The sequence below is a fragment of the Mus pahari genome, chromosome 14 (assembly GCF_900095145.1).
Source record: "Mus pahari chromosome 14, PAHARI_EIJ_v1.1, whole genome shotgun sequence".
In the NCBI taxonomy this organism is placed as follows: domain Eukaryota; kingdom Metazoa; phylum Chordata; class Mammalia; order Rodentia; family Muridae; genus Mus; species Mus pahari.
The window spans coordinates 50,470,997-50,497,160 of NC_034603.1; the positions used below are offsets into that span (position 1 = coordinate 50,470,997).

General features: G+C 41.5%; 2 protein-coding genes across 5 annotated transcripts in view; one reads left to right on the forward strand and one right to left on the reverse strand.

The window, feature by feature from the left end:
• Cct6b (chaperonin containing TCP1 subunit 6B) overlaps nt 1–19,074 on the reverse strand; it is a 40,977-nt gene extending 21,903 nt beyond the window's left edge. Inside the window, exons 1-7 of one of the 4 annotated variants that reach the window (XM_021213280.1) lie at nt 18,844–19,074; nt 16,887–16,950; nt 15,015–15,149; nt 9,536–9,709; nt 8,405–8,508; nt 1,526–1,636; nt 793–952 (exon numbers count right to left, since the gene is read on the reverse strand). In XM_021213280.1, coding sequence (XP_021068939.1) covers nt 793–952; nt 1,526–1,636; nt 8,405–8,508; nt 9,536–9,709; nt 15,015–15,149; nt 16,887–16,950; nt 18,844–18,980 — 885 coding nt within the window. In that variant the 5' untranslated portion in view covers nt 18,981–19,074. Of the gene's footprint in view, nt 1–792; nt 953–1,525; nt 1,637–8,404; nt 8,509–9,535; nt 9,710–15,014; nt 15,150–16,886; nt 16,951–18,780 lie in introns of all 4 variants that reach the window. The other 3 variants (XM_021213281.1, XM_029546337.1, XM_029546335.1) reach the window with 3 other exon arrangements.
• A 29-nt stretch (nt 19,075–19,103) lies between these two features.
• Nucleotides 19,104–20,706, forward strand: Znf830 (zinc finger protein 830). Its single transcript, XM_021213297.1, has one exon. It carries the CDS (start codon nt 19,125–19,127, stop codon nt 20,229–20,231), a length of 1,107 nt encoding a protein of 368 aa, XP_021068956.1. The 5' UTR covers nt 19,104–19,124; the 3' UTR covers nt 20,232–20,706.
• The last annotated feature ends 5,458 nt before the right edge of the window (nt 20,707–26,164 follow it).

Genomic DNA, 26,164 nt, shown 5'->3' on the forward strand with positions numbered 1-26,164 from the left:
GAGTTCGAGGCCAGCCTGGTCTACCAAGTGAGTTCCAGGACAGCCAGAGCTATACAGAGAAACCCTGTCTCGAAAAACCAAAAAAAAAAAAAAAAAAAGGTAGCTTAGTTTAGCTCAAAATCCAGTTACATAAAGTCTTTCTCTAAGATAACTATCATATTTTGCTACACAGAAGTGATTTATGTATATTTCATATTTTAATCACACTAAATTATAAAAGAATACTTGAGTATTAATATTTAATACAAATCATTACAGTTAATATTTCAAAACATTCTTTAAAAAATTGTGTGTACAGTACATCTGTAAATGGGTATGTGCACCTGAGTGCAGGTATGTGGAGGCCTAAAGGCATGCGGTCCCCTGGAGCTGCAGTTCCAGGTAGCTGTGAGCCGCACAACCACGTGAGTGCTGAGTGCTGAGTGCTGAGTGCTGAGCGCTGAGCCCCCCCGCAAGAGCTCTACGTGCTCCTCCTTGATGAGCTAGCTCCCCAGACCCATCATCAAGACATTCTTCTTCTGTGAAATGCCTTTTCCCTCGGTGGTGTGGTAATAAAGGACAGAGTGTGAGCGCAGTTTGGCGCTGCTCTCCTGGTCTTCGGGAAGAATCCAGCAGCTTCACCTCCCCTTACAAATTTCCACACAGTGCAAAAGGTATTATTATAATGAAAAGAGCTCTCCCCCCCCCTCAAATGCGCTGAAAATGTTGTATGGTCCACTGAGGGTCAGCAGGTCACACTGAGAAATGCTGAGGAACAGTGACAAGCACTTGAGCTGTCCGCTTCTCTCTCACCTTTTGATTAATGACAACAAATCCTTTATTGGACTCAGCACAGACTTTCTGCTTTAGGTCTATTATTTTCTGCACTCTATCTTCAATAAATTTTCTTTCAGCTTTTACCAATTTCTCTTTCTCTTCTACAGTCTTATAAAAGAAACCAGAGCTCACTTCTCTAAAGAATTAATAAGAACAAGTTAGTAAAGCAGGTATGAAGGCTAAAGCAAGAGGTTCACAAGTTTGAAGCCACCCAGGGCAATACAAGTCCCTTTCTCAAGAAAATAAACACAAACAAACAAACAAACAGGAAAATTTAGTAAAAGTGGGAGTAGGAGAAAAAGAGATTATTAAACACATTCAGAGAAAAGAAAAGTGGACATGATCGTTCATATTTGTAATCCCAATAGTCAGGAGACTGAGGCAGGGGGATTGCTGCATGTTTGAGACCATTCTGGACTAGAGAGATGTGGGTGAAAGAAGAAGGGGGGATATAAATAATAATTTTAAAAAATTAGCGTTAGAGAGATGGCTCAGGCTAAGGGGACCTGAGTTCTGTTCCCAGCACCCAAGTCAAATGATTGGCAACGTCAGCTCCAGGGGATCAGTGCTCTCTTCTGGGCCTCCTTGGGCACCTCACTCATGCACATACACACACACAAATAGATATGCATAATTAAGATAAAAATAAATTTATAAAAAATAAATGTAAAAAAAATTTCAAATATTACAAAGACAAATTGGCACGCACGTTTTTTCATACTCTAGTGACACATTGCAAGTGAGGATGTACGCATCTTGCACCTGCTTCCTCATCCTTGGATGACGGGCACCGTGGTCCAAAACCAATCCTCGGATCAACCTATTAAAACACGAAATGTTTCACAGAACACAGATTCTCAAGTCAGAGTGCCAGTCAGAGCTGGGATCAGCCGGGTCACACATGGTTTCCTTGTGTAACTTCAAACCTAACATATAATCAGTAAAATTAGGAAAAGAATCTGTTTTAACAGTATGACAGTAAGTCAAAATGAAAAGCCAATCCAGAATTATTCTCTAAGTTACACAGCTCAAAAATAGGAGTAGCTGATCAAATAACAAAAGGTAGGCACACAATAAATTTTTCCAAATAATTACATAGAATAACTAATAATTGCTAACCTGAATGTCCAGCACAGTAAGATATTGTTCAGCAAATAACAGCCCAGCTATTCAATAGTTATAAAAAAAACAAACAAACTATGTAGTAACATGGAAAATATTTACAGGGATAGCCAATAAGTACAGAATAACCCATTGTATACTGTATGTAAAACATGATTACAGCTATTCTTTTTTTAAAAATGTTGTCAATTAAAGGGAAACCTCATACTTAGAATGGAGCTTGGTTGATACAGTGCATGCGTAGCATGATTGAGATTCTGTATTCTTTGATTCCTAGAACAATAAAAATAAATATACAAGGGCTGGAGAGCACTTGCTGCTCCTGCAGAGAACCTGAGTCTGATCGCCAGAACCAAGTAGTAACTTACAGCCAAGGGATCTAACGCCCTCATCTGGCCTCTGAGAGCACCAGACATGCATGTGATGATACACATGTACATAAAACAAACTTTTTAGAAAGGTAGGTAGGTAGGTAGGTAGGTAGGTAGATAAGAAGGAAGGAAGGGAGGGAGGGAGGGANGGAGGGAGGGAGGGAGGGAATTTTTTAAATGTCCAACCTAAGATATAAAGGAGCTTTCAAGTCTTTAATCTGACTAATACCCTAACCCCCAAATGAAGATGAAGATACCTAACTTAGGAAAAAAAAGTTCAATGTTCAGTGTTCGCTACTTCTCAAGCTTCTGCCATGTTTACTCTCCTCAGCCTCAGAGAATGAATGTGCTGCTTTGAGAAAATAGAAATTAAGCCGGGCTGTGGTGACACAAACCTTTAATCCCAGCACCTGGGAGGCAGAGGCAGGCAGATCTCTGAGTTTGAGGCCAGCCTGGTCTACAGAAGTGAGTTCCAGGACAGCCAGGGCTACACAGAGAAGCCCAAAACCCTATCTCAAAAAAAAGAAAAAAAAAGAAACTGCTGCATCACCATCATCTCCATCACACCACCACTTCCACAAGTCCTCAGCAATCCCTCATTCTTTAAAACAGAGCATCCCTCTCCTCACTCTATTTCCGAATCCCCCTGCAGCACAGAACACTGGTCCTACATCACTGCTTTTCCTTACAGCCACTCTGAACTGTTTCCATTTGCAATTCCACCTTGAATTAGTAAGGGCTCTCTAGAGGAAAAGAACCAATGGGTGAATATATTATTTAAAGAATTTATGAAGGCAGCGTTAAAATAGGAACAAGAGCAGAATCACACCTGAGAGCTGAGAACCAGGGAGTTACTTAAGACTGGGGGCCTCGGTAGTGGTCCCACAGGGGCTGTCACTCACTGAGGGGAGGAGCGCCCTGGAGGTGCTCAGTCCACAATGCTGGGCACCTCAGCAGTCTGGATCTGGTAGGAGAAGCTCAGGAGGAGAAGCCTGGAAAGTCACTGGCCCCAGTCCAGGATGAAACAGTTTCTGGTATTGACAAGGAATCAGAAGCTGAAGCAACAGGACAACAATTGATTCAAGGCCAGAGGGAGGCCAAGCAAAGGCTGTATGCTCTTTCTCCTGACACACCCTTTTATCTATGCTGCTCCCAGAAGGTGCCCACCGTCAAAGTGAGTCTTCCCAGGCCCATCAAGGCGATCAGGACCGTTTCTTAGGAAGGGCACCACAATACACCCCTCCCTTACCATTCTCTCCTGCTCTTGCCTTCGGTTGGACTTTGGTCTCTGCCTCCCTACTGAAGCGGTATGCTGTTCACATTTCAGTTCACAACAATATACTTAAAACGTTTTTCTCTTTCTGCTTGGGTGCTGAGACATCACACCTCTTTGACCTCCCTGATCACCCATCCTCAGTCTCCATTGGCAAATTTTTAACCTCTTTCAATTTCTTTTTTTCTTTTTTTTTTTTTTTTTGGTTTTTCGAGACAGTGTTTCTCTGTATAGCCCTGGCTGTCCTGGAACTCACTCTGTAGACCAAGCTGGCCTCGAACTCAGAAATCCGCCTGCCTCTGCCTCCCGAGTGCTGGGATTAAAGGCATGCACCACCACGCCCGGCCAGGATTCTTTTTTCTTAACTGATTAAGTCAATTTATTAAAATAGTCGACTTAGGCAACCACAATAGTAACTTCAGCCTCCACTCCCTGATCAATGCTGATGGAAGTAATCACTTAACGATCTCAGAAGGACTGTGTAAATCAATGAATGGCTCGTGGACTGGGTGAGTCAATGAGTTGCTCATAGATTCTCATCTGGAAACGATCCCATGTCTTAGAACCTTCACAGCAAAGTATTTTTTCTGTAGTGATTGCTAGTGTCGGGGTAGGTGTGTGAACTGGCCCTTTCCTTTCAGATTCTTTTCTTTTTGCACCTATGATCAAGGAAGCACACACCAGACACTTCCCATCATGGCTGGATCATGGCTAGTGAGGATGATTTGAATTTGGTAGATCAACAATTCCAATTCTCCTGACATCTTTCTGGTATCTTTTTATAGATGTGCACCATGTACATGCAATAACAGCAGAGGCCAGAAGAGTGCGATAGATAATCTAGAACTGGAGTTACTGATAGTGAGTGCTGGGAATTGAACCCAGGTCTTCTGGAAGTCCAGCCAGCATTCTTGACCCCTGAGCCATCTCTCCAGCCCCCTTTCTGGTATCTTTAAAAGTCATGGTTGCAGCCTCATAATAATGATTCCCAGATATGTATTTCTCATCCTGCCCTCTATTCTCAACTCATTCCATGATCTCAGCTCATCATCTACATGTAGAATGGATCCTCTCTAGTCATTTAAATCTCTTGATATACTCTCACAGGTACACCCAGAGGCTTGTTGTGTCCTGGGCCATCCTAAATACCACCAAACTGACCATCAAAATGAACCATCACATGGTTACATTCCAACGCACCATCATGAGCTGAAACTATCGTGTCAAATGCGTTTCATCTCCCTAACCTTTCCACCATCATCTTTTAGCAATGCCACATAAAGCAGAGTGCTGGCTGTGTAGTTTCGTGATTGCAGGGTCAGCTGTGAGCAACTGCTCACTCCCACTGCTCAGCATCACAAGACAGTATCATACAATATGTATTGCTGGGGGGAATCAAAATGTAAACTTCAAAGTACAGGTTCTCCTGAATGCGTATCACCTTCACACCACTGTAAAGCTAGTGAACTGTAAGTCAAGAACCATCTACAACTGTAAGCCTAGTTTTAACCACAATAAAAGCACCAAAAAAGTGAAAATGAAAGCAAACCAACACTTGACAGGATGCCTCCCACAAACTACACATAGAAAAAAAAAATCTATAGGCTGAACAGTAAGCAAAGGAAAGTATATCAGTGCCCCTTGGCTGAAGGAGGTTCCTTGGCTTCACCGCTGGTTTCAGTAACACACTGTCACATCGAGAAACATTAACTTAGGAAGCACATGAACTTGCAGAGTCATCGGCAGAGGGAAAGGAAGGTGAAAAAGAAGAAGCTGAGCTGAATGTGTTAGCTCCAGGCCTGCTGACAAGGACCAGGAAGAAAGAAGGTTGAACACTACTTAACATCCACTGGGAGCCTGGCAATATCTCCAGCTCTAAGTGGGAGAGAGCTGCAGTCCCGAGTGGGGCTGAGAGGGTAAAAGCCATAAACATCAAACCAAGTTGAAATTATGAAGATATAGCTTCGCAAACTCGGTATGAAATAAATAGCATAGTATCAAGTGGAATTTTTTTGTTTGTTTGTTTTTCGAGACAGGGCTTCTCTGTATAGCCCTGGCTGTCCTGGAACTCACTTTGTAGACCAGGCTGGCCTTGAACTCAGAAATCCGCCTGCCTCTGCCTCCTAGGTGCTGGGATTAAAGGTGTGCACCACCATGCCCGGATTTCAAGTGGGATTTTAAAGAACAGTAAACAAGATCATGTTTTAAGAAGGAGTAAATGGGGGGATATTATCCAGAGCAAAGATATTAAGGTAGACTCCTATAAGCTACTATAAATTATGTAATTTCTACTAATCGAAAAATTTGTGAAATTCACAAATTAGTAGAGAAGAAAAATATAATGATAAAACCGATAAAATGAAAAGTTGGTTAGGAGAAACATAGGACAATGGGAAATGAATAGAAAGTGAAAAAAGATAGGACATGTAAAATCAAATATACTCTTAACAATGTTAAATATAATAGACTAGCTATTTCAATTAAAATATAAAGACTATCTGATTAAGAATTTTTACTTGCTCCAGGACAGCCAGGGCTATACAGAGAAACCCTGTCTCGAAAAACCAAAAAAAAAAAAAAAAAAATTACTTACCTCCAAAAAGTAAAACAAAATAAAAATGTCATTTACAAAAAGCAATCTTCTAAAATATAAGGACAAGAAGATTGAAACAACTCACACATGACAGGCGCACACCAATGGAGAGAGAGCTGGTGGGAGCTGGGGAGATGGTTCAGTGGCTACACGTGCACACCAATGGGGAGAAAGCTGGTAGGAGCTGGGGAGACGGTTCAGTGGTTAAGAGTACTTGCTGCTCTCACAGAAACCCCTGGTTCAGTTCCCAGCATCACATGGTGGATCGCAACCATCTGTTAACTCCAGTTCCTGAGGATCTGTTGCCCTCCTGACCACTACAGGTCCCAGCTATGCACAGGTTGCATGTACATGCATCCAGATAAAACACTTACACACATAAAATGTCATTTTAAAAAATTTTAAATGAAAACATATTTATAGCTGGACTGTATGGGCACACACTTTTAATCCTAAACAAACACCAGCGGATCCCTGAGTTCAAGGCCAGCCTGGTCTACCGAGTAAATGCCACAGCAGCCAGGGCTACACAGAGAAACCCTGTTTCAAATACCCCCTCCCTCCCCCCCCCCAAAAAAAAAAAACTTAAAAAGAGAAACTGGAATAGCAATTATATCAATATGGAATAAATTTTAAGACATTTCTAACCAGATCTGTACAGGTCTGTAACCCCTGATATCTGAGAGGCTGAGACAGGGGGATCAGAAACCAAGACTTACGTTGGCTACAGCATGATTCAAGGGCAGCCGTGGTAAATCAGTAAGACCCTATCTCACAATAAAAAGTAAGAGGAAAAGTATGGAGTTATAGAGGAAAAGTATGGAGTTATAGAGGAAAAGTATGGAGTTATAGAGGAAAAGTATGGAGTTATAGCTCAGTAGTAGAGCATATACCCAGCATGTGCAAGGCATTTGGTTCGATCCTCAGTACTAGAAAAAAAAAAAGTCATTATTAGAGAAAAGATGGTCACTTTATATTGGTACAAAAAGTTCAGAGTTTGAGGAAATATACTATATTAAAAGTTGGTCACACCTAAAGCTGGGCAAGGTGACATAAACCTGTAATCTTCAGCATTTAGGAGGCTCAGGCAGGAGGATCCTAAGTTAAAGGTTAGTCTAGGCTAATTAGCAAGACCATATCAAAGAATAAACATGAGGATAATGCTGTATGCATTTAGTAAGACAGTTTTGGTTTTTTATTTGTTGAAATTTGAGGCCTTGAAGATATTACTCAAAGGGTCTGTGCTCCGATACATCTCTAGGCCAAGACCAAAATCTATAAAATATCCAGGCATGGTGGCATAGCGCTTTAATCCTAGAACTCAGGAAGTAGGTGGATCTCTGTGAATTCAAGGCCATCCTGGCCTACAAAGGCAGTTCCAGGCCACCTAAGGCTAGATAGAGAGACCTTGCCTCAAAAGAAATAAGCATATGTAATATATATGTATATGTTTGTGTACTTGTATGTTTAATATGCATTTAACATATATTAAAGCTGTCAAAACTAAAGGAGAATATAAACAAATCCATGATATTGCTATAATATTCAAAAATGTTAACATGGCTCAGTAATTACAGAATAAGCTGTCAGAATATTAATAAGGATACCGAAGGTCTGAAAAACAACATTAGCAAAATTGGTCCCTTGACAGAAAAACTGTACCTCACAACTACAGCATGCCTGCTTGTCGAGTACATAAAACATTACAAATAAATTCTCTCGAGCCAAGCTTGCATCCTAGGACTCACAAGATTGATGAAAAAGGATTACTGTGGGCTCAGGGCCAGGCAGGGCAGTAAGCATACAACCCTGCCCTCCAAAAATAAAGTAAAATAATTAACTGACTTATATTTAAGCCTATAAGCAAATCTCAACAAACTTCAAAACAGTGAAATCTTAGAGACTATGTCCCTGCCGTTATATAGTTGAACTAGAAATCAATAACTACATTCTCCTACATATTTTGAAATTAAGACATGTTTAAAATAGAAATTAGAAAATATTTTAAATGGATTGCATTTTCCACCACACCTCAGCCTGTCTGTCTGCCAGTGGGATGGACTTCATGACTATAGGAAAGTAAGCAAACAAACAAACAGCATACATTCAGACACATACTCACACATACACACACATACTCACATACACATACACATGCATACACACATACACAGTCACATGTATACACATGGGGGGGCTATTTTTAATTGTAAATGTTATGCTATTTACTGTGTGTCTGTTTCTGACTTGTGCCTCATCTCCACGATTTCCACCATGAAGAGATCAATAGGGATACCTGGCCTTCTGATAGCCAAGACAGAATCCACCACAGCCTGAAAGAGAAGCACATGAGATGCGTATTACCTGGACTAAAAGAATCTCCTGGTCCAAGTGACCTATCAGCAGACTAAACAGGGAAAGGGAGTCAGGCTTCAGAGTCAAGGGCATGGTCACCAAGTACCACATGTGGCACGCTTGTATTTCTCAAAGTAAACCAACAGTGCAACATTCTGCTTTGGATAGCAATGCCTTGTGATGTTGGTTATTATGAATTTCTCATTTCCAGTTTCAGAAATGGCAGAGCTGAGGAACACCAATATAACCAAATGAGAACCACCTGAGACAGTCTTCTGGAACATCTGTCTTTATTCCACATAGAGTTTACCTTCAGAAGTAAATGAGATGAGGAATATATGTGTGTGTGTGTGTGTGTGTGTGTGTGTGTGTGTGTGTGTCCTCATTAAAGTAGCAGCCCTAATGAAAAGGCACACTGACAAAATAGCCTGCTCATATGTCACCTGATATCAAATATGGACCTCAAGGTTTAGCCAAATACACTATCCAAGAGGTTTCACAAAGGACAAGCCACAGGAAGCCAGGTTCCTTCCAAATTCCAAGGCAGGTGGTCACTAATGTGACACCTTTGGGAAGGTTAAAAACACTGTTGCAATCAATTGAATTGTAAATGCTTGCCTTGGTGGTTTTCAGTTGTTGTTGGCAGTGGTGGTGGTGGTTTTTAAATTTAATTTATTTACTTTCTGTGTATGGGTGTTTTGTCTTCATGTATGTCTGTGTACTATGTGCATGCCTGGTACCCACAGAGATAAGAAGGTGGCATTGGATCCCCTGGAACTGCAGTTAGAGATGATGGTGAGCCACCAAGTGAGTCCTGGGAATTGAGCTCAGGTCATTAGAAACAGCAGCCAGTGCTCTTTACCACCCAGGGAGCCATCCTGCCAGCCTGCCTTCTTGTTTTACATTTCTGAAAAGTCCTGTGCAATATTTGGTTCTCTTACAGAAAAAAGAAAAGTATCACCACGTGCCTGACTATTCTGGGAAGGTGACAGTTTAATCACATACCTCTGTTAGTATGTCGGCCAGTTCAGTATGAACTTTTGTCTGCAGGGATGTTCTAGCCACATCCAAGAGGATTTCTCTTTTCATCTCCTTTTGTACTTTAATTTCATCCAAAACTTCAAGTGCTTTCGTCTTTGCAACATCAAATCCTTCAGCTATGATTCTAGGGTGCAGGCCCTGATGTATCAACATAAATACACAAATTACACTGCAAGCCAATGCAGAATAAAAGTTCGTTATGCTCTTCGAGTAATAAGTATGCTAAAAATGTGACCCACAGCAATGGCACTAACATAATGTATCATTCATAAGTATCTCTTTCTCAGGCTTCATACCTGAAGCAACCCTTTAATGTGAGTATGAATGTTTTGCCTGTGTGTACGTATATGTACCATGTGCACCCTGGTACCCACAGAGGTCAGAAGAGGGGGTTGGATCCCCTGAAGTTAGATTCACAGAGGGGTTTGAGTTACCATGTAGGTGCTGGGAACTAAACCAGGGTCCTCTGCAAGAGCAACAAGTGCTCTTAAGCCACTGAGCCATTGCTCCAGTGGCTGAGCTGGAGCTCAATAATAATAATCTTATAGAAAAGCTGCAAGTACAAAACATTTTATATATATATATATATATATATATATATATATATATATATATATATTCATTCATTCATTTGTAGATAGGGTCTTGCTACATGCATAATTCAGGCCATCTTCAAATTCCTGACTCAGCTCCCCCAATGCTGTTATAAAAGATGTGTGGTACAGTGCAAGGCATAACAAAGTCTTTTTTCAAGAGCTACAACTACATCTAGGCACACAATACTCCTTTCAATGCCGAGGGACAGGGCAGCACAGACTGAGAGAAGTGTATCACAGTAATGTGCCAGACAGTCGTCCCATGCCCCAATACATTCTGATCACCTCAGAACCCCTGTTGTAGCCTTGCCAAAAACTAATAACCTGAGTCTACTCGTGAGGAAATAGACAATACCAAGTGAGGGGCTTTCTACAAACAACTGCCCTGTGCAACTTAAAAGTAGCAATGTCAGTCAAGCATGATGGTAGAAACCTTTACTCCCAGGACACAAGAAAGAGGCAGCAGAGGCAGGCAGATCTCCGTGAGTTTAAGGCCAGCCATGTCTGCATAGCAAGTTCTAATACACCCAGGGCTATGTAGAGAAACCCTGTCTCAAAAAAAAAAAAAAAAAGGAGGTGGCTCACTCCCTTAAGTGTTAAGAGCACTTGTTACTCATGCAGACAACCTGATTTCAGTTCCCAGAATCCACGTGGTGGCTCACAATCATCCATACCTCCAGTTCCAGGGAATCTAATATCCTCTTCTGAATTCCAAGGGCACCAGGCACATACCTGATTTACATACATATATGAAGACAAAACATGTACATATATAAAATAAAAATAAATAAACTAAAATAGCTTTTAAGTAGACCAGTGAGGTGGCTCAGAAGGTAAAGTGGCTTGCCATAAAGATGGACAACCTGAGTTTGCTCCAAGTACCCACACAGTGAAGGAAAGAACTAACTTTCCCAGGTTGGCCTCTGACCTCCACATGTGCCCCCACATACAAGAAATACGTGTAATTTTTTAAAGTAGCAATGCTGTGGACTATAAAAGACACTTCAGGAACTGTCTCAGCTTAAAAGAGACATGACATCTCAAAACAACGAATTGACCTCAAGTTTCCTTTTTCTGTAAAAGACACTCAGGACCAGTGGGGAATCTGAAAGAAATTTGCAGACTGGATTATAATACACTCATGAGCTGTTGATGTTAAGGTTAACTTTATACTGGATTATAATATACTCATGAGCTGTTGATGTTAAGGTTAGCTTTATACTGGATTATAATATACTCATGAGCTGTTGATGTTAAGGTTAACTTTATACATAGAGACTCCATATGAGAATTCAATGATTCTAAAAATTATACACTAAGAGCTGGACATACATGACTGTAACACCAGCACTCAGGAAGCTGGGGCAAGAAGGCAGTAAGTTAGAAGTCAGCCCCTGGACCTAGGCCTCCCCACACATATGTAGCAGATATACAACTTGGTCTTCATGTGGGTCCCAAACAACTGGAACAGGGGCCATCCCAAAAGCTGTTGCCTGTACATGGGATATGGTCTTCTTGCTGGGCTGCCCTGTCTGGCCTCAGTAGAAGAAGAAGCACCTAGCCTCAAAGAGACTTGGAGTGAAAGGGTGGGGACCCAGGGCGTCCTTACCTGCTCAGAGGAGAAGGGGGGGGAGGGGAAGGATAGTTGGGGGGGTGTCGGTGAGCAGGATATAAAGTGAATTAGTAAAAAAAAAAAAAAAATTAAATTACAATTTAAAAAAAAAACAGTCCGCCCCACTTACATAGCAAGCTTGAGAACAGACTGAGCTACAGGGTAAAATCATGTCTAAAAATAGAAGTGTGTGTGTGTGTGTGTGTGTGTGTGTGTGTGTGTGTGTGTGTATGAGAGAGAGAGAGAAGAGAGACTGAAATAATTAGGACACATTTGTAACTTCCTTTCACCCATTCAGAAAACATTAGACACCTTAGATTAATTACACGTCTCACAGACAACATAGCAGAGGTGGGACAATGCACTTATAACCCTGGTGATTCTTTGTAATATTCTTGCAACTTTTCTGTGGATCTAAAATTCTGACTAAAAATAAATTTTTGAGATATTGTCTCATTATGAGCCCAAGCTGCCCTCAAACAATCTCTTTGCCTCAGCCTCCTGAGTGCCAGAATTACAGACATGGACCACCATGCCTGGCTCACAAAATTAAAAGTTTTCAAATGCCATTAAGATCGAGGGTGCGGTACAGGCAACAGTTAGCAAAAGAAGTTGTAGCACTATTTAGTTTCTTTTTTGGCGCATTTATCTGTGTTCCCTATCTCTTATGTGTGCTATGAGGATGTTGGTGACTGTACATGTCAGAGTAGGGGTGTGAAGGTCAGAGGGCAACTTTGGAACCTTAGGTATTGGTCCTTGCCCTCCACATTGCTTGAGGCAGGATCTCTTTTATTGCTGTATGCTCCAAGGGCATTCTCCCATCTCTGCCTCATCTCCCTGTAGGAGTACTTCGGTTACAGATGTATGCTGACATGCCTAGCTTGGCAAGGGTCTGAGGATTCAAACTCAGGTCCTCACACTTGAACAGCAAGCACTTTACCCACTAAGCTGTCTCCCCCACAGGATTGTTCATTTTGTAAAAATAACACACAACATTGTGAACGCTGACAGGAACCACGGTTCAGTCACGTCATTTCTTTACATCACTCCTGGAATATCTTAAAGGGTGAGCATCTGTGTTGGGCATAGTTCTGAAGACTCTATGTGAATTATTTAATTTGATCCTCTCAACAACAGTATAAAGTGGGCACGATTACTGCTCTACACGGATAATGTAATTTGTCTTACATCAGCAAGCTGCTTTAGAAACGGAGCCAAGACTTACATCCATAAGACCCAACACTCTAATCCAACCTGTGCTATTACCACTTGCAAAATGTTCCTCTATGTCAGTCCTCATAATCACTCATTTGGACTACTAGGAGAGCCTCTGATTGTGGACTCATTAAAATTGTCCCCAGATATTTAAAATGCCAATCTGGTCCCATCAGTCATTAATAGGCTGCTCTTTGGCCTGTTCACTACAGCAATAAAGTGCATGCTTCCTGGCCTGCTAGTGCTCCTTGCCCTCGGAGAACGTCTTCCACTGTCTTCTACAACCTCTTCACTATCACACACATGTCCTTAAACTCCAGTTACATCAAGTGCTTGTGGTTCTATACCAGTGCTAAGTGGGGCTGCAGTCTGGAACTCCATGGACTGCACGTGCCATCTGAAGACTTTGTATCCAAGCTCCCAACTACTACAGGATCATTTAGCATCTCCGTGCTTTCCTGTCATTTCTATCCTATCCTGTGCTTCACTTTATCATGGTTCAGATCTACACTACACTACACACACACACACACACACACACACACACACATCTCACCATTGCTAGTCTCCTTCCTTCCTCCCCCAACCCTAGTTCTTGGGAGGTGTCCATCTTTCACCTGTGTTTCAGGGGAACACTAACCCTAGCTCAAGCAGTGGGATCTAAATTAGCCTAATCAATTCCCCTGACAGTGGTATTCAGTTTAAAATGTGCGTTGGCCCAAGGAAGGATTCATTTGCTACAGCTGGAGGAATTTCTTTTTTTTTTTTTAAGATTTATTAATTTATTTATTTATTTATTATATGTAAGTACACTGTAGCTGTCTTCAGACACACCAGAAGAGGGCGTCAGATCTCATTACAGATGGTTGTGAGCCACCATGTGGTTGCTGGGAATTGAACTCAGGACCTTTGGAAGAGCAGTCAGTGCTCTTAACCACTGAGCCATCTCACCAGCCCCCTGGAGGAATTTCTTTATCTTACCCACACCTGCTGAGTCTTACAAGGAAAACAAGTCACACTGGCTTCCTCTGATGATCTTACCTTCAAGATCCATTTTAGGACGAAGCCTTATTGTGGGCAAAAGAGTTAAGAGATCAAAAGGGCCTGTGTACTAGATGGCTGGTTGAACTTTTAAATTTACCAGCCACAGACTACACACTATTTTCTTATATAAAATGATGATTGATTTCTGTATAGGTAAGAGAATTTTAGTTGTTTCCACAATTTAAGTCCAAATCTAAATGAGGTAAGTTACAGACACTGAATAGATAATTCTCGAACACAAAGAAGCCAGAATCTCCACTTCAACCAAGTTATGTTTCCTAGATAGTCTCTGAGGAAGACAGAAAACTCAAATAATTATAGAAAAGACATAGATAATGTCCAGACAAGAATACAATTAAACAACAGTACAAAGAAATGTGAATGATGGCTTCACAGGCTGATGAAGAGAGGATTCAGCTAAGTGCTTTAGGAAACAGGGACTAGGAAAACCCACAAAGTGGGGCTGGAGAGATGGCTAGGGTTTAAGAGCACTGACTGCTCTTTCAGAGGTCCTGAGTTCAATTCCCAGCAACCACATGGTGGCTCACAACCATCTGTAATGGGATCAGATGCCATCTTCTGGTGTGTCTGAAGACAGGACAGCAACATCTTACTCACATACATAAAATAAATAAATAAATCTTAAGAAAAGAAAGGAAAAAAGACACAGTGAAACCCCTCCAATCACTTTTCCCATTATTTTTAAAGGAACAACACTTTGTTTCAACTTTTATTAGTTACATTTTCTTTTCTAAGCAGAATTCATGGGTACACAGGAGCTTTCTCTTTAACCTTTCTATATATCATTAAATATTTTATATTTTTAAAAGTATATAATTGCAATAAAAGCCATTACTTTGACAAAAAATAAAAAGCACTTTCCATTTACAACTGCCTAAGGTTATTTTAATTAAAATTAGTTCTCATTCTCTAAAATTAAATTTAAAAAAACTTGCTTTGTGTGAAAGTTTAATACCTCAGAAATGTAAAGATCAGCTTGCTTTAGCAACTCTCCAATGATCAGGACGTTTGAGGTAGTGCCATCCCCTGTGACATGGTCTTGGGCTGCCGCCACTTTTGCTATGATGGAAGCCGTTGGGTGTTGAATTTGCTGGAAAAGGTAAACAGCAAATTTAAAAACACAGAAACTATGATGCTGAAGGCCACAAAATCCAAGACAGCCCAAGGAACAATAGTAAAATTAACAAACAAACGTCATGCTGCACACTTACAAGGTCTGCATTATCAACATTTAGTAAATGTCAAATCCAAAGTTTTAAAGTTGAGAATTAATGAGGTTTGAACATTGTATGAAAGTCTTTGCTTCAAAATGCAATGACATTTCCAAGAAGAGATTAAGCCCTTCTATCTCTAAGAGGAATATATTTATGAACACCGCAGAGGACTTTTTCTTTTTGCATGATTACAGAGACTATAATGAAGTGCTCTGGAAAAGATGTTATTAATTTGTAAGTCTCCCTAAGCTATCAGAATCTATAGACACTTGAAAACTGCAAAAATCATTCTGCTGAGGGTTAATACAAGAGCCTTATCTCAAGACTGCAGTATTTAGCTGGCAGCCTTAAAAATACAAATTGTGGTCAGGTGGTCTTGGGGTAGGCCTTTAATTAAAAAAAAAGAAAGAAAGAAAGAAAAAGTTGGGTTAGAGGGATAGCTTAGTCATTAAGAGTATGTTCTGCTCTTCCAGGAAGTGGAGTTTGGTTCCCAGCACCCAGAGGTGGCTCACAATTGCCTTAAGCCCAGCTCCAGGGAATCTGACACGCTTTTCTGGACTCTGCAGGTACCAGCATACATGTGGCATACATTCATAAAGATAGACCCTCATACATATACAATTTAAAATCAATAAAATCCTTAAAAATATAAATTGTAGGCTGGAGAGATGGCTCAGTGGCTAAGAGCACTGACTGCTCTTCCAGAGGTCCTGAGTTCAATTCTCAGTAACCACATGGTGGCTCACAACCATCTATAATGGGATCCGATGCCCTCTTCTGGTGTGTCTGAAGACAGCAACAGTATACCCATGTACGTGAAATAAATAAACAAATAAAATTATCATATATATATATACATATATATATATATAGATAGAGAGAGAGAGAGAGACAGACAGACAGACAGACAGACCGACAGACAAACAGACAGACAGAGAGACAGAGAGAGTAAGGTTGAAGGTGTAACTTAGTGGTAAAGAGCACTTGTTCAATATATGTGAGCTTAACGCTCAATCTCTAGCATTGCAAAAAAAAAAAAAAATTTTTTTTTTCAAGACAAGGTTTCTCTGTGTAGCCCTGGCTGTCCTGGAAGTTGATCAGGATAGTCCCAAACTTAGATATCTGCCTGTCTCTGCCTCTGGAGTGCTGGGTTTAAAGGCATATACCATCAAACCCAGCTAAAATAATTTTTTTTCTTTAATTTATGTGCATTGGTGTTTTGCCTGCATGTATGCTTATGTGAGGAACTGGAGTACAGAGTTGTGACCTCCCATATGGGTTCTGGAAATTGAGCCCAAGTTCTCTGGAAAAACAGTTCTTAATCACAAAGTCATTGCTTCAGCCTGTAATAAACAAACAAACAAACTTTCAGAGTGTACCTCCCCCATCCCAATGTCAAACCTAGAGTCTTGCACATGCTAGGGAAGTGCTCTACCCCTGAGCTGCATTTCCCAGCCCATGTGCCACAATTTATCAAAGCCAGTACCTGAATCCAATACTCAGGAAGCTGAGGCAGGCAAGAAGGGGAGGAGAAATTTTGAATTTGTGGCCAGCCAGGGCTACATAGGCAGATCCTGTCTGAGAAAAGAAAATAAAAAAGAGCCTTAGCTCACCATCTCATGAAGCAGTACATTGCCATCTTTGGTGAGTTTAATGTCACCTGCCCCAGAAACGAGCCTGTAAAAAGAACAATGGTACTTAACTATACAAGCCAAGAATCAACAAACACTCCTGAGTTCTTGCTGTAAAATAGATGACTGGGCTTGGAAATGCTACACTGAGCCATGGGGTGATATGTGGGCTTGGAAACACTACACTGAGCCATGGGGTGACATGTGGGCTTGGAAACACTACGCTGAGCCATGGGGTGACATGTGGTAGTGACTGCCACTTGCATCTCATGGGATTAGTTCTCCCAGATGACCAAACGGAGCATTTATGGTTTAAACACGAGCTGATGAGTTATACACATTGGCTAATGAAAAGTATAAAACAGGGCTGGAGAGATGGCTCAGAGGTTAGGAGCACTGGCTGCTCTTCCATAGGACCTGAGTTCAATTCCTAGCAACCACATGGTGGCTCACAAACATCTATAATGAGATCTGGTGCCCTCTTCTGGCATGTAGGCATACATGCAAGTAGAACATTGTACACATGATAAAAATAAATATATATTTTTTTAAAAGTATGAAACAGTACAAATCTACAAATTTCTGTTGGTTTTTATCTTTTTTAACTGAATTTAGTTGTCTAAGTGCCTTGCATTTATTAAATCACCAAGCTCTGTCAATTCCACAATTAAAGTGCCTTTGGACCTTTCTCTCCAATTTTATTGTTATCTTCCTAGACTGCTTAAACAGCATCTTGTCTCCTAATTTGAATCAACTCTCCATGCTACGTCTTTCTAAAAGGCAATGGGATTCAGTTTCCTGACCACCAATCCTTCAAAGATGTTACATTCTCTACCATCTTCAAGATAAAAGGCCAGGTAATTTAGCAGTAAGATATTTGGCCTTTTCCAAACTCTCCTGTTCCATCGACCATTATTCCCACAGTAGGTCTTTCAGTTCCCTTAATGCATTAAAATGTTTATTTCTGATGGATTTACACCACTGGAAGGCCTTGATTCCTGTCACTCATTCTTCTACAACTCTGATCAAACATCCCCTGATATCTGAGAGGCTTTTCCTTCAGTCATCGGTAACTGGGCCCTTTCCTCTGTAAAACCATCTGCATCTATATATAATTGACATACCTGTCACTGCCGTGTCACTTTAAGAATAGATACCATCTCAAGGGCTAGAGAGATGGCTCAGCAGTTAACAAGCACTTATTGTTTTTGAAGAGGATCTGAGCTTGGTCTCCAGCATTGATAACAGATGGCTTACAACTGCCTATAACTCGAGTTCTAGGGATGTGTCACCCTCTGACCTCTGGGGGCATCTGCACACACCTGATGCACATGAACTCAAGACAGATGTCCACATATAAATATAAATGTTTTTTTTTTTTTTTTTTAGGAAACTACCTCATCTGTTTTTCCAACATCTAGTGTTAAGTGGACCAGTTTATTATTAACGCTACTTTGCTCATTCCTCTCAGGGTGTCACTTTCCCAAGAGACCTTTTGATCTCCCCTACTCTTTTCTTCCTTCGTAAAACAATGGTGCTAAATAAACATATGTCCAAATGGATGACTAAGCATGAAGAACTGTAGGTGCGGAGAGTCGCAAGAACTTGACTCAGTACCAACTGCTGGAAGATAATGGAACTTGAATTTGAACCTATGCCTGCCTAGCTCCAAAGCCAGTACCACTCCACCACGTCAAAACAATACTGCCTGCGGCCGAGCTGCAGCCTAACGTCTGCTGAGCGCGCGCACAAGGCTAACAGTTTCTATTGACGGAGTCTTTTCTTCGGGGAGGCGCTCTCTTCCTCGGCTAGAGAACCCTAAGGGCAGGAGTGAGAGAGAGGAAACCGGGTGTCTAAGTGCCGCAGCATTGCTCACAGGTTTTCACTGATCAGCATCAGAGGGAGCCGCGACACCCCGCACACCCTAGCGGCATCTCACATTTTTAGCGAGCCCTTAGGACCCAAGGTGGGACGCAGCACATCCTGCAGGCCACGGGCGGCACAGATGTTCACAGCTAAGGCCGCTTGGCTCCGGGTCACTTCAGCGCCAGGGTTGGCGATTTTGATCGCAGCCATGGTTCAACGGTCCAGCCCCAAACTTGGCGACTCCGAACCCTGGCGCCACGCCCACACTCCTGAGTGTGGTCCAATCGGCGCCATAACAGGAAGTGACGCTATCACGCCTCGGAAGCTAGACTCGCCTGAGTCCTGGGCGCAAACATGGCGTCCTCCACCTCTACTCGGACTCCGGCCGGGAAGCGAGTGGTGAATCAGGAAGAACTGAGGCGCTTGATGAGGGAGAAGCAGCGCCTGAGCACCAACCGGAAGAGGATAGAATCTCCATTCGCCAAGTACAACCGTCTGGGGCAGCTGAGCTGCGCGCTGTGTAACACCGCGGTCAAGAGCGAGCTCCTGTGGCAGACCCATGTTCTGGGGAAGCAGCACCGGGAGAGAGTAGCGGAGCTGAAAGGCGCCAAAGGAGCAACCCAGGGCCCGTCGACCGGCACTGCACCGCAGCCCACCAAGAGGAGAGCGACGGATGTGGAGAGCCAAGACGCCAAGAAAGCCAAGGCCTCCGTGGGACCTCAGGTACAGCCCTCCACCTCAGCCTCGTCCGCCAACTTTGAGAAAGCAGGAAAAGATGCTGCTAGGGCGGCCCCCAGTAAACCTGGACTCGGTTTACTCCCTGATTATGACGATGAGGAAGAGGAGGAGGAAGAGGGAGGTGGAGAAGAAAGAAGGGACAGCAGCAAGCATCTTCCGGATGCTCAGGGCAGAGAACACTCGCTTGCCTCTCCGAGGGAGACATCAAGCAGTGTGCTGCCAAACGACCCCTTTAATACAAATCCTCCCAAGGCCCCCTTAGTTCCTCATTCAGGGTCCATCGAGAAAGCAGAAATACACGAAAAAGTGGTGGAAAGAAGAGAGAACACCGCCGAAGCATTACCAGAAGGGTTCTTCGACGACCCTGAGGTAGATGCAAAGGTCCGGAAGGTTGATGCCCCAAAGGATCAGATGGACAAAGAGTGGGACGAGTTTCAAAAGGCTATGAGGCAAGTCAACACTATCTCTGAAGCGATCGTTGCTGAAGAGGATGAGGAGGGACGGTTGGACCGGCAGATTGGAGAGATTGATGAGCAGATAGAGTGTTACCGTCGAGTGGAAAAACTTCGGAATCGCCAGGATGAAATAAAAAACAAACTTAAAGAGGTTTTGACCATAAAAGAACTTCAGAAAAAGGAAGAGGAGAATGTGGACAGCGATGACGAGGGAGAATTACAGGATTTGCTGTCTCAGGACTGGAGGGTAAAGGGGGCTTTGCTGTAAGGTTTTGAAGACCCAAGCTTTCCATCAGTCCCTGCTGTCCCTTAAAAAGTGCTGTGTCCAAGTTCTAGGGTTCCTCTGTTCTTGGATACCCCTAATTGTTGGGATAAAGTAAGCCAGTGTGCAGGAATACTTTGGGGATGGTACTGCGTGCGGTGCTATTTATTATAAAATGTTTGGGGTAAACTGTTTTTGACATTTTTGAAATTATAACCACAAATTGCCAACTTTTTCATCTTTACAGGTTCAATGTGGTTTTTCAGTTGTAAAATCTAAGTTGTAAATATTGCACATAGCTAAGTATATATTTATACAAGTCACTCTGTTTTGAACCTTATAGAAGTCAGATAAAAAAAAAAAAACCACATGTTTATATGACCTTGATGTACATATATATTTTCAAGCCTTAAACTCCAAGGGTTGGAGCTTTGGGAAGGTTGTTTGGGAAGGCCACTCATAAACACATATTCTTCATAAAGCAGTGGATGAGTATTCTTTCTTCAAAAGCATACAAATGTCCAGACTCAAGCACAGTGTTTCTTTTGACAAGACCAATGATTGCTAAGTTGTACATCAGTATCACCTGTGAAACTTTTGATTGTTCATGGAATATCAAATATGAAGCTTTAGTACCTGAGCCCCAACTTAAAGAGGTTTTGACCATAAGATTCCATAATCTAAATGGGATCCAGATGACAATATTCTTGGATATTCCCAGGTTATTCTACTATATGCCCGGGTTGGAGATGCAGCTGCCCTAAGTGTAAAACCTATTTATATATTTTTTCAGGCTTTGTTTTCCTTGAACATGTTCTGTAGTTGCTGTACTCCCTGTCTCCAAGTGGTGCCAAACAGATCAGGGCTATGGGAATGCTAGTCAAGTATTCTCCCACCACCAAGCCAGTTTTTGAATGAAGGAAATATTACCCCATTGAGTCGGAAATTTTATTTTTGTAATGAATCAGGCTTGTGTTTACAGGTTCTTTCAATGGAAGGAAGATATGTAAATTGCTAGCAAAGCAATGCCAGTTACCTTATTCTAGTTATTGATAATTTAAAGTACTTCTTGCTTTGGAGGATGAGGTGTTCAGAAAGGAAAATAAGTGGTAGTGTTTTATATACAGCATCTTCCAATTTACTATAATAGCTAAGACATACTGTTCTAAGCCTAGGCTAGACAGGATTCTAAGTACTTTACGTATATTAACCCATTCTAGTTCAGGTTTTATAAGGAAAACCACCAAGAAGGAAAGGCCTGAAAGCCTTGAAAACTGGATGCGGTGCCTCACCCCTGACATCGAAGCTTTTAGAAAGCTGAGAGAGATGGAACCTGGACTATAGTGAGACCTTGTCTAAAATGAAGGAAAAAAAAAAAATCCTTTAATTCTAAAGAATTGTTTTTACAGGCAATGTGGAAATAGATGGAGGATTTTTGTTTTTGTTTTTAAACTGAAGAATTCTGTGACAATTCGGTGTTACTCTAGTTGTAGTATATGGTATGGAAGGAGTCTAGGACAAGGAACTGGGAAATTATGTAGACAACACTTCAAAAGTAAAGCGACTGATTAATTATGAACTAAGAGGGTGGGGAATAGCAATTTCTCAGGAAGAGCTAACATTTAGTGACTAGAAGTAGAAAAAAATGGAGAAGGGACAGGAATAGGATGTCAAAGGATTTTTTTTTTAAATGATTTATTTCATGTGCATTGGTATTTTACCTACATATATGTCTGTGGAAGGGTGTCAGATCCTCTGGAACTTACACACCATTGTGATAGAGTCTTATTGTCAAATGTATGGCCCTAAAATAACAATTCTGCCCTCTGCTTTTCCTAGTGTTAGGATTACAGATATGACCCACAATGCCCAGCTTTGTATTTGTACTGAAAGTGCTCCTGAGATCATTACTCACCTTTTGGCACACCCTCATTCTTGCATGCTGAAATGACTGAAAATTCTCAGTGTGGGGATCAGACATCTGAGGCAGGTGCACCCTTTTTGTGATTTTCAAACTGAAATAGCTAATCAGTTGACAGTTAAGAATTCAGACTTTGTGTCATAAGGAGCAAGATTATTAATCATGTGTGGCACATACCAAGTCAGACAATGTCTTCTTGGTATTCATACCAAAAGAAAATCCTGGGCTGGAGAGATGGCTCGGAGGTTAAAGAGCACTGATTGCTCTTCCTGAGGATTCAGGTTCAATTCCCAGCATCCATATGGCAGCTCACAATCTGGTGTTTGCTACTGTTAAAGGTTTTAGGTCTAAATTTTATATCTTTTCCCCTGCAAGTGCCAAAAAGGCAGCTATTACCATCATAAGTGAAACACATGTGGAAGCATTTCATAACTGTAAGGCACTGGACAAATGTACATTTGAAGGCCAGTTGGGTTAGCATTCTTTTTCTTCCAAGTTAGGGTGGACTGGACTGTTTTAAATAGGGAACAGCACATTTGAACATCAAACCCGTCTCTGCTCAGAGCCTGTAATGATCTCTGAAGTTTGCGGAACTGCTCGCTCCCATAGCTGTTCCCTCGATCTCAAACTTAACAAGGACTCACTGAACATTGGATATAATCATGGGTCCTACTCTCCTACCCTTAATAAGGACGACTGAATCAGATTTTGAGATTCTTGGTCCTCTTAAAAGGTCGTGGTAGTTCATGTGCATGAACACACCTAACATTCCTTGTGGCTTTAGAAGAATCATTTAATAAAATGTGAACCGAAGGGCATGGATGGCTGAATTGTTAAGAGCACTTGTTGCTCTTCTAAAGGACCTGAGTTTGTTTTCTAGCACACATGTTGGGTGGCCCACTGCTGTCTCTCTGGTCTTTGTGGATGCGTGTGTGCACACACATACACACACAAATAAAAGCAAATCTTACTTATATCATGACATGTTCAATGATAAGCCACACCTAACCATTCCTAACCTCCCCTGCTGCCAGTAGTTAATGAACCTTCTGCTCACTACTTCCTCTGCATGTTTTTTTTTAACCTATGTAACTTTTAGATCTGTGCTGATGCCTATTGAACACTCAATATATATATGCTGTTAGATAAACTTATGATTTCAAAACTGTACACAAAAGCATTCAGTAGTCTTTATCACTGAAATATTAATATTTTGGATATAGCAGAGTATCTAAAACATTACTTCACCTGTTTCTTTTAAAAATGGTTACTAGAAAATTTAAAATACAATTTCTATTTTATTTTTGTGCTGTAGTTTTTTGAGATAGAGAACGGGATCCTGAGCCTGTTCCACCTTTCAGTAGTTAATGATCTGAGCTGAGTCACCTCTCTAAACTTCAGTTTACTCAAATATCAAATGAAAATACATAATCCTCATGAGGATGCAGTGAGAATCTATGAATCATTCTAAATATAGATTAGAAAAATTTTCTGTCAGAGAAGCACCAATTAGCTAGCAACTTGGCAATATGCAGAATATTAAGTTTATCAGTGGGAATGATGGTTGGGTGGACATCAGTTGCCTTTTTAAACATCCGTTATGCCAGGAATAGGTTTAGGTTTCAAAAGGAACAAAAATCAGGATTCACTGAGTCTATTTTTCTTGTACATTTTGCTGTGTCTGCATTGTGTTTCTACTTCATTTCTACCATCAGCTGACCTCATCTAGTCATGTGGCTTTAAATAATCACCTCTGTACCGAAGGTTCCAGGTTTATACCAACCTTGACAACCTTTCTCTTCTAGGACTTCAACTACAGCCAGGGCAGAGCTAAAAGCATTGCAGAGATGTTGAGACAAAGTCCTGATCACACTAGCAAACCATGTCTGGGTTAGATGAGCTAATAAAAGCCACTGTTGTCTAAGTCCTCAAGAAGTAGATTTCCATTTGTAGGTTGACATCTTAGCTTCTGTACCTACCTGCCTAACACTGCATTAGAAGTTTTAATAAGTGCTCTAAACTTAATGAATTTCAAATAGCTTTCACTCTTTCTTAAAACTGTTCTCACGTGGAGCTCAGAACCTATCCAGGAGTTAAGGCAGCCCCTGGGAGTGACCCATGCCCTTTCCTCACTTCCAAGTCTAGGGCATTAGGTCCTGTTTCACCTCTAAAATATGCCCAGAATCTCTACTTCTGTCTTGGTTCTAGCCACTAATGTCTCTTAGTCCATGTTGCCTCTCTCCTGTTGCCCAGCCACTATCTTTTAACAAAGTATAATAATCCTTTTTAAATGTTCAATTGTTACTCAAAATCCCTCATTATGTTTCCATGACACTGAGAAAGAAAAGGCCAAACCCTTAATAAGACTACAGGCCCTTAAGGGGTTGGTAAATAGTCCTTACAAGCTTCCTCAAATGAGCCCTACTGAAGACAGAAGGGGACAGGAAAACATCCTACAAACCAGTAATGTAATGAAATTGAATGTGTGTGTGTTAGAGGTGTGAGTGTGACAAGGGGTGGGCAAAGAGGAGATTTAAAATGGGGAAGGAGAGAAAAGCAGACCAAGACAGGCGAGATGTAGACTTCTCAGGAAATAAAACCTTCAGGGACATGGAAAGAAGCGTGTGAGGTAGGGCTGCTTATCTGTTGGGGTTAGATTCGAGTAACTTTATACACCACCTTGAGTTTAAACTCCTATTCAAAACCAGAATTCCAGTGTGATAAAGAAGAGGGCAAAACTACAATTTTTGTCCTTACTCAGAAGACAGTAATACTGAGAAAATGGAATGCTCTCTTCATCTGGATTTTTCTTGCAGTTAAGGATGCTTCTCTGGTCACAGCTTCTAGAGCCATCCAAAGGACATAGTAGATTCCTCTTTAAAAACCCTAATACTTGATTAGGGAAATACCTTGGAATTTTACTTCTAGTTCTAGAAGCTATTGAAGAAGTGTTCTTAATGAACATGGCCTTGTGCCTTGGGGGAGGGTAATTTCTTGAAAATTTTAATTATGAAATTTAAGCATATGGAGAAGTTTACACACACAAATGTACAAAGCTAGGCATATGATCCCAGACATGGGAGGTAGAGATAAAATGATTAGGTGTCCAAGTCACTTCTGGCTATTTGAGTTCCAGGCAAAGCCTGGGCTAAATGAAACCCTGTCTCCAAAACAAACAAACAAACAAAAAGTTTAAAAGCATAAGCACTAACTAACACCAAAGTTTTAAAATGTGAAACAGGCAGTTTCTGTTTTGCTTTGTTTATGGTGCAGAGCCTCAAACCCGGTGCATCATGCCTGGCTAACCAGACACTACCACTGACCTACAGACCCAGTCCCAGGGTCTGCTGGACTAGAGCCTCCTGACATCTCAGTGGGAGCTCTGGAAGTGAGTTCCAGGGGGCTGGAGAGGTGGCTCAGAGGTTAAGAGCACTGGCTGCACTTCCAGAGGACTTGGTTCAAGTCCCAGCAACCACATGACAGCTCACACTAATCTTTAACTCCAGTTCCAGGACTTCTGACACCCTCAGACATTAATGCAGGCAAAACACTAATGAACATAAAATAAAAATAAATTAGAGTTCTAGAGGATCCTTTGCTAGGGGACACCTTGGTGGCACCTGTAGCATCAGATATCAATGCTGCAGACAATGGGCTGCCCAGTAGCCCAGCCTGGCCCAGGAGATGGCTAGTCATTGGCTCTTCACAGGATGTGGGAACAGCACTGTAAAGACCTTCAGCCCGTTCTGCAGTGGCAGAAATCAGTGATTAACCTGACAGAGACCTGTCAAACTAGGCTGTTTCATCATCACTATAAAGATGAAAGCAACACATACCTGCACACGCATATGAGAAGCACTTGATACTAACAATAAGCATTCACTGAGTATTCCTTTTCTGTCAACTATCAAAGAGTGATACTGGTCTTGGTAGGGTCTTTTGAAACCTCAAAGCCCAAGCCCAATGACATATTTCCTCCCACAAGACCCATACCTCTCATCCTTTCAAATAGTGCCAG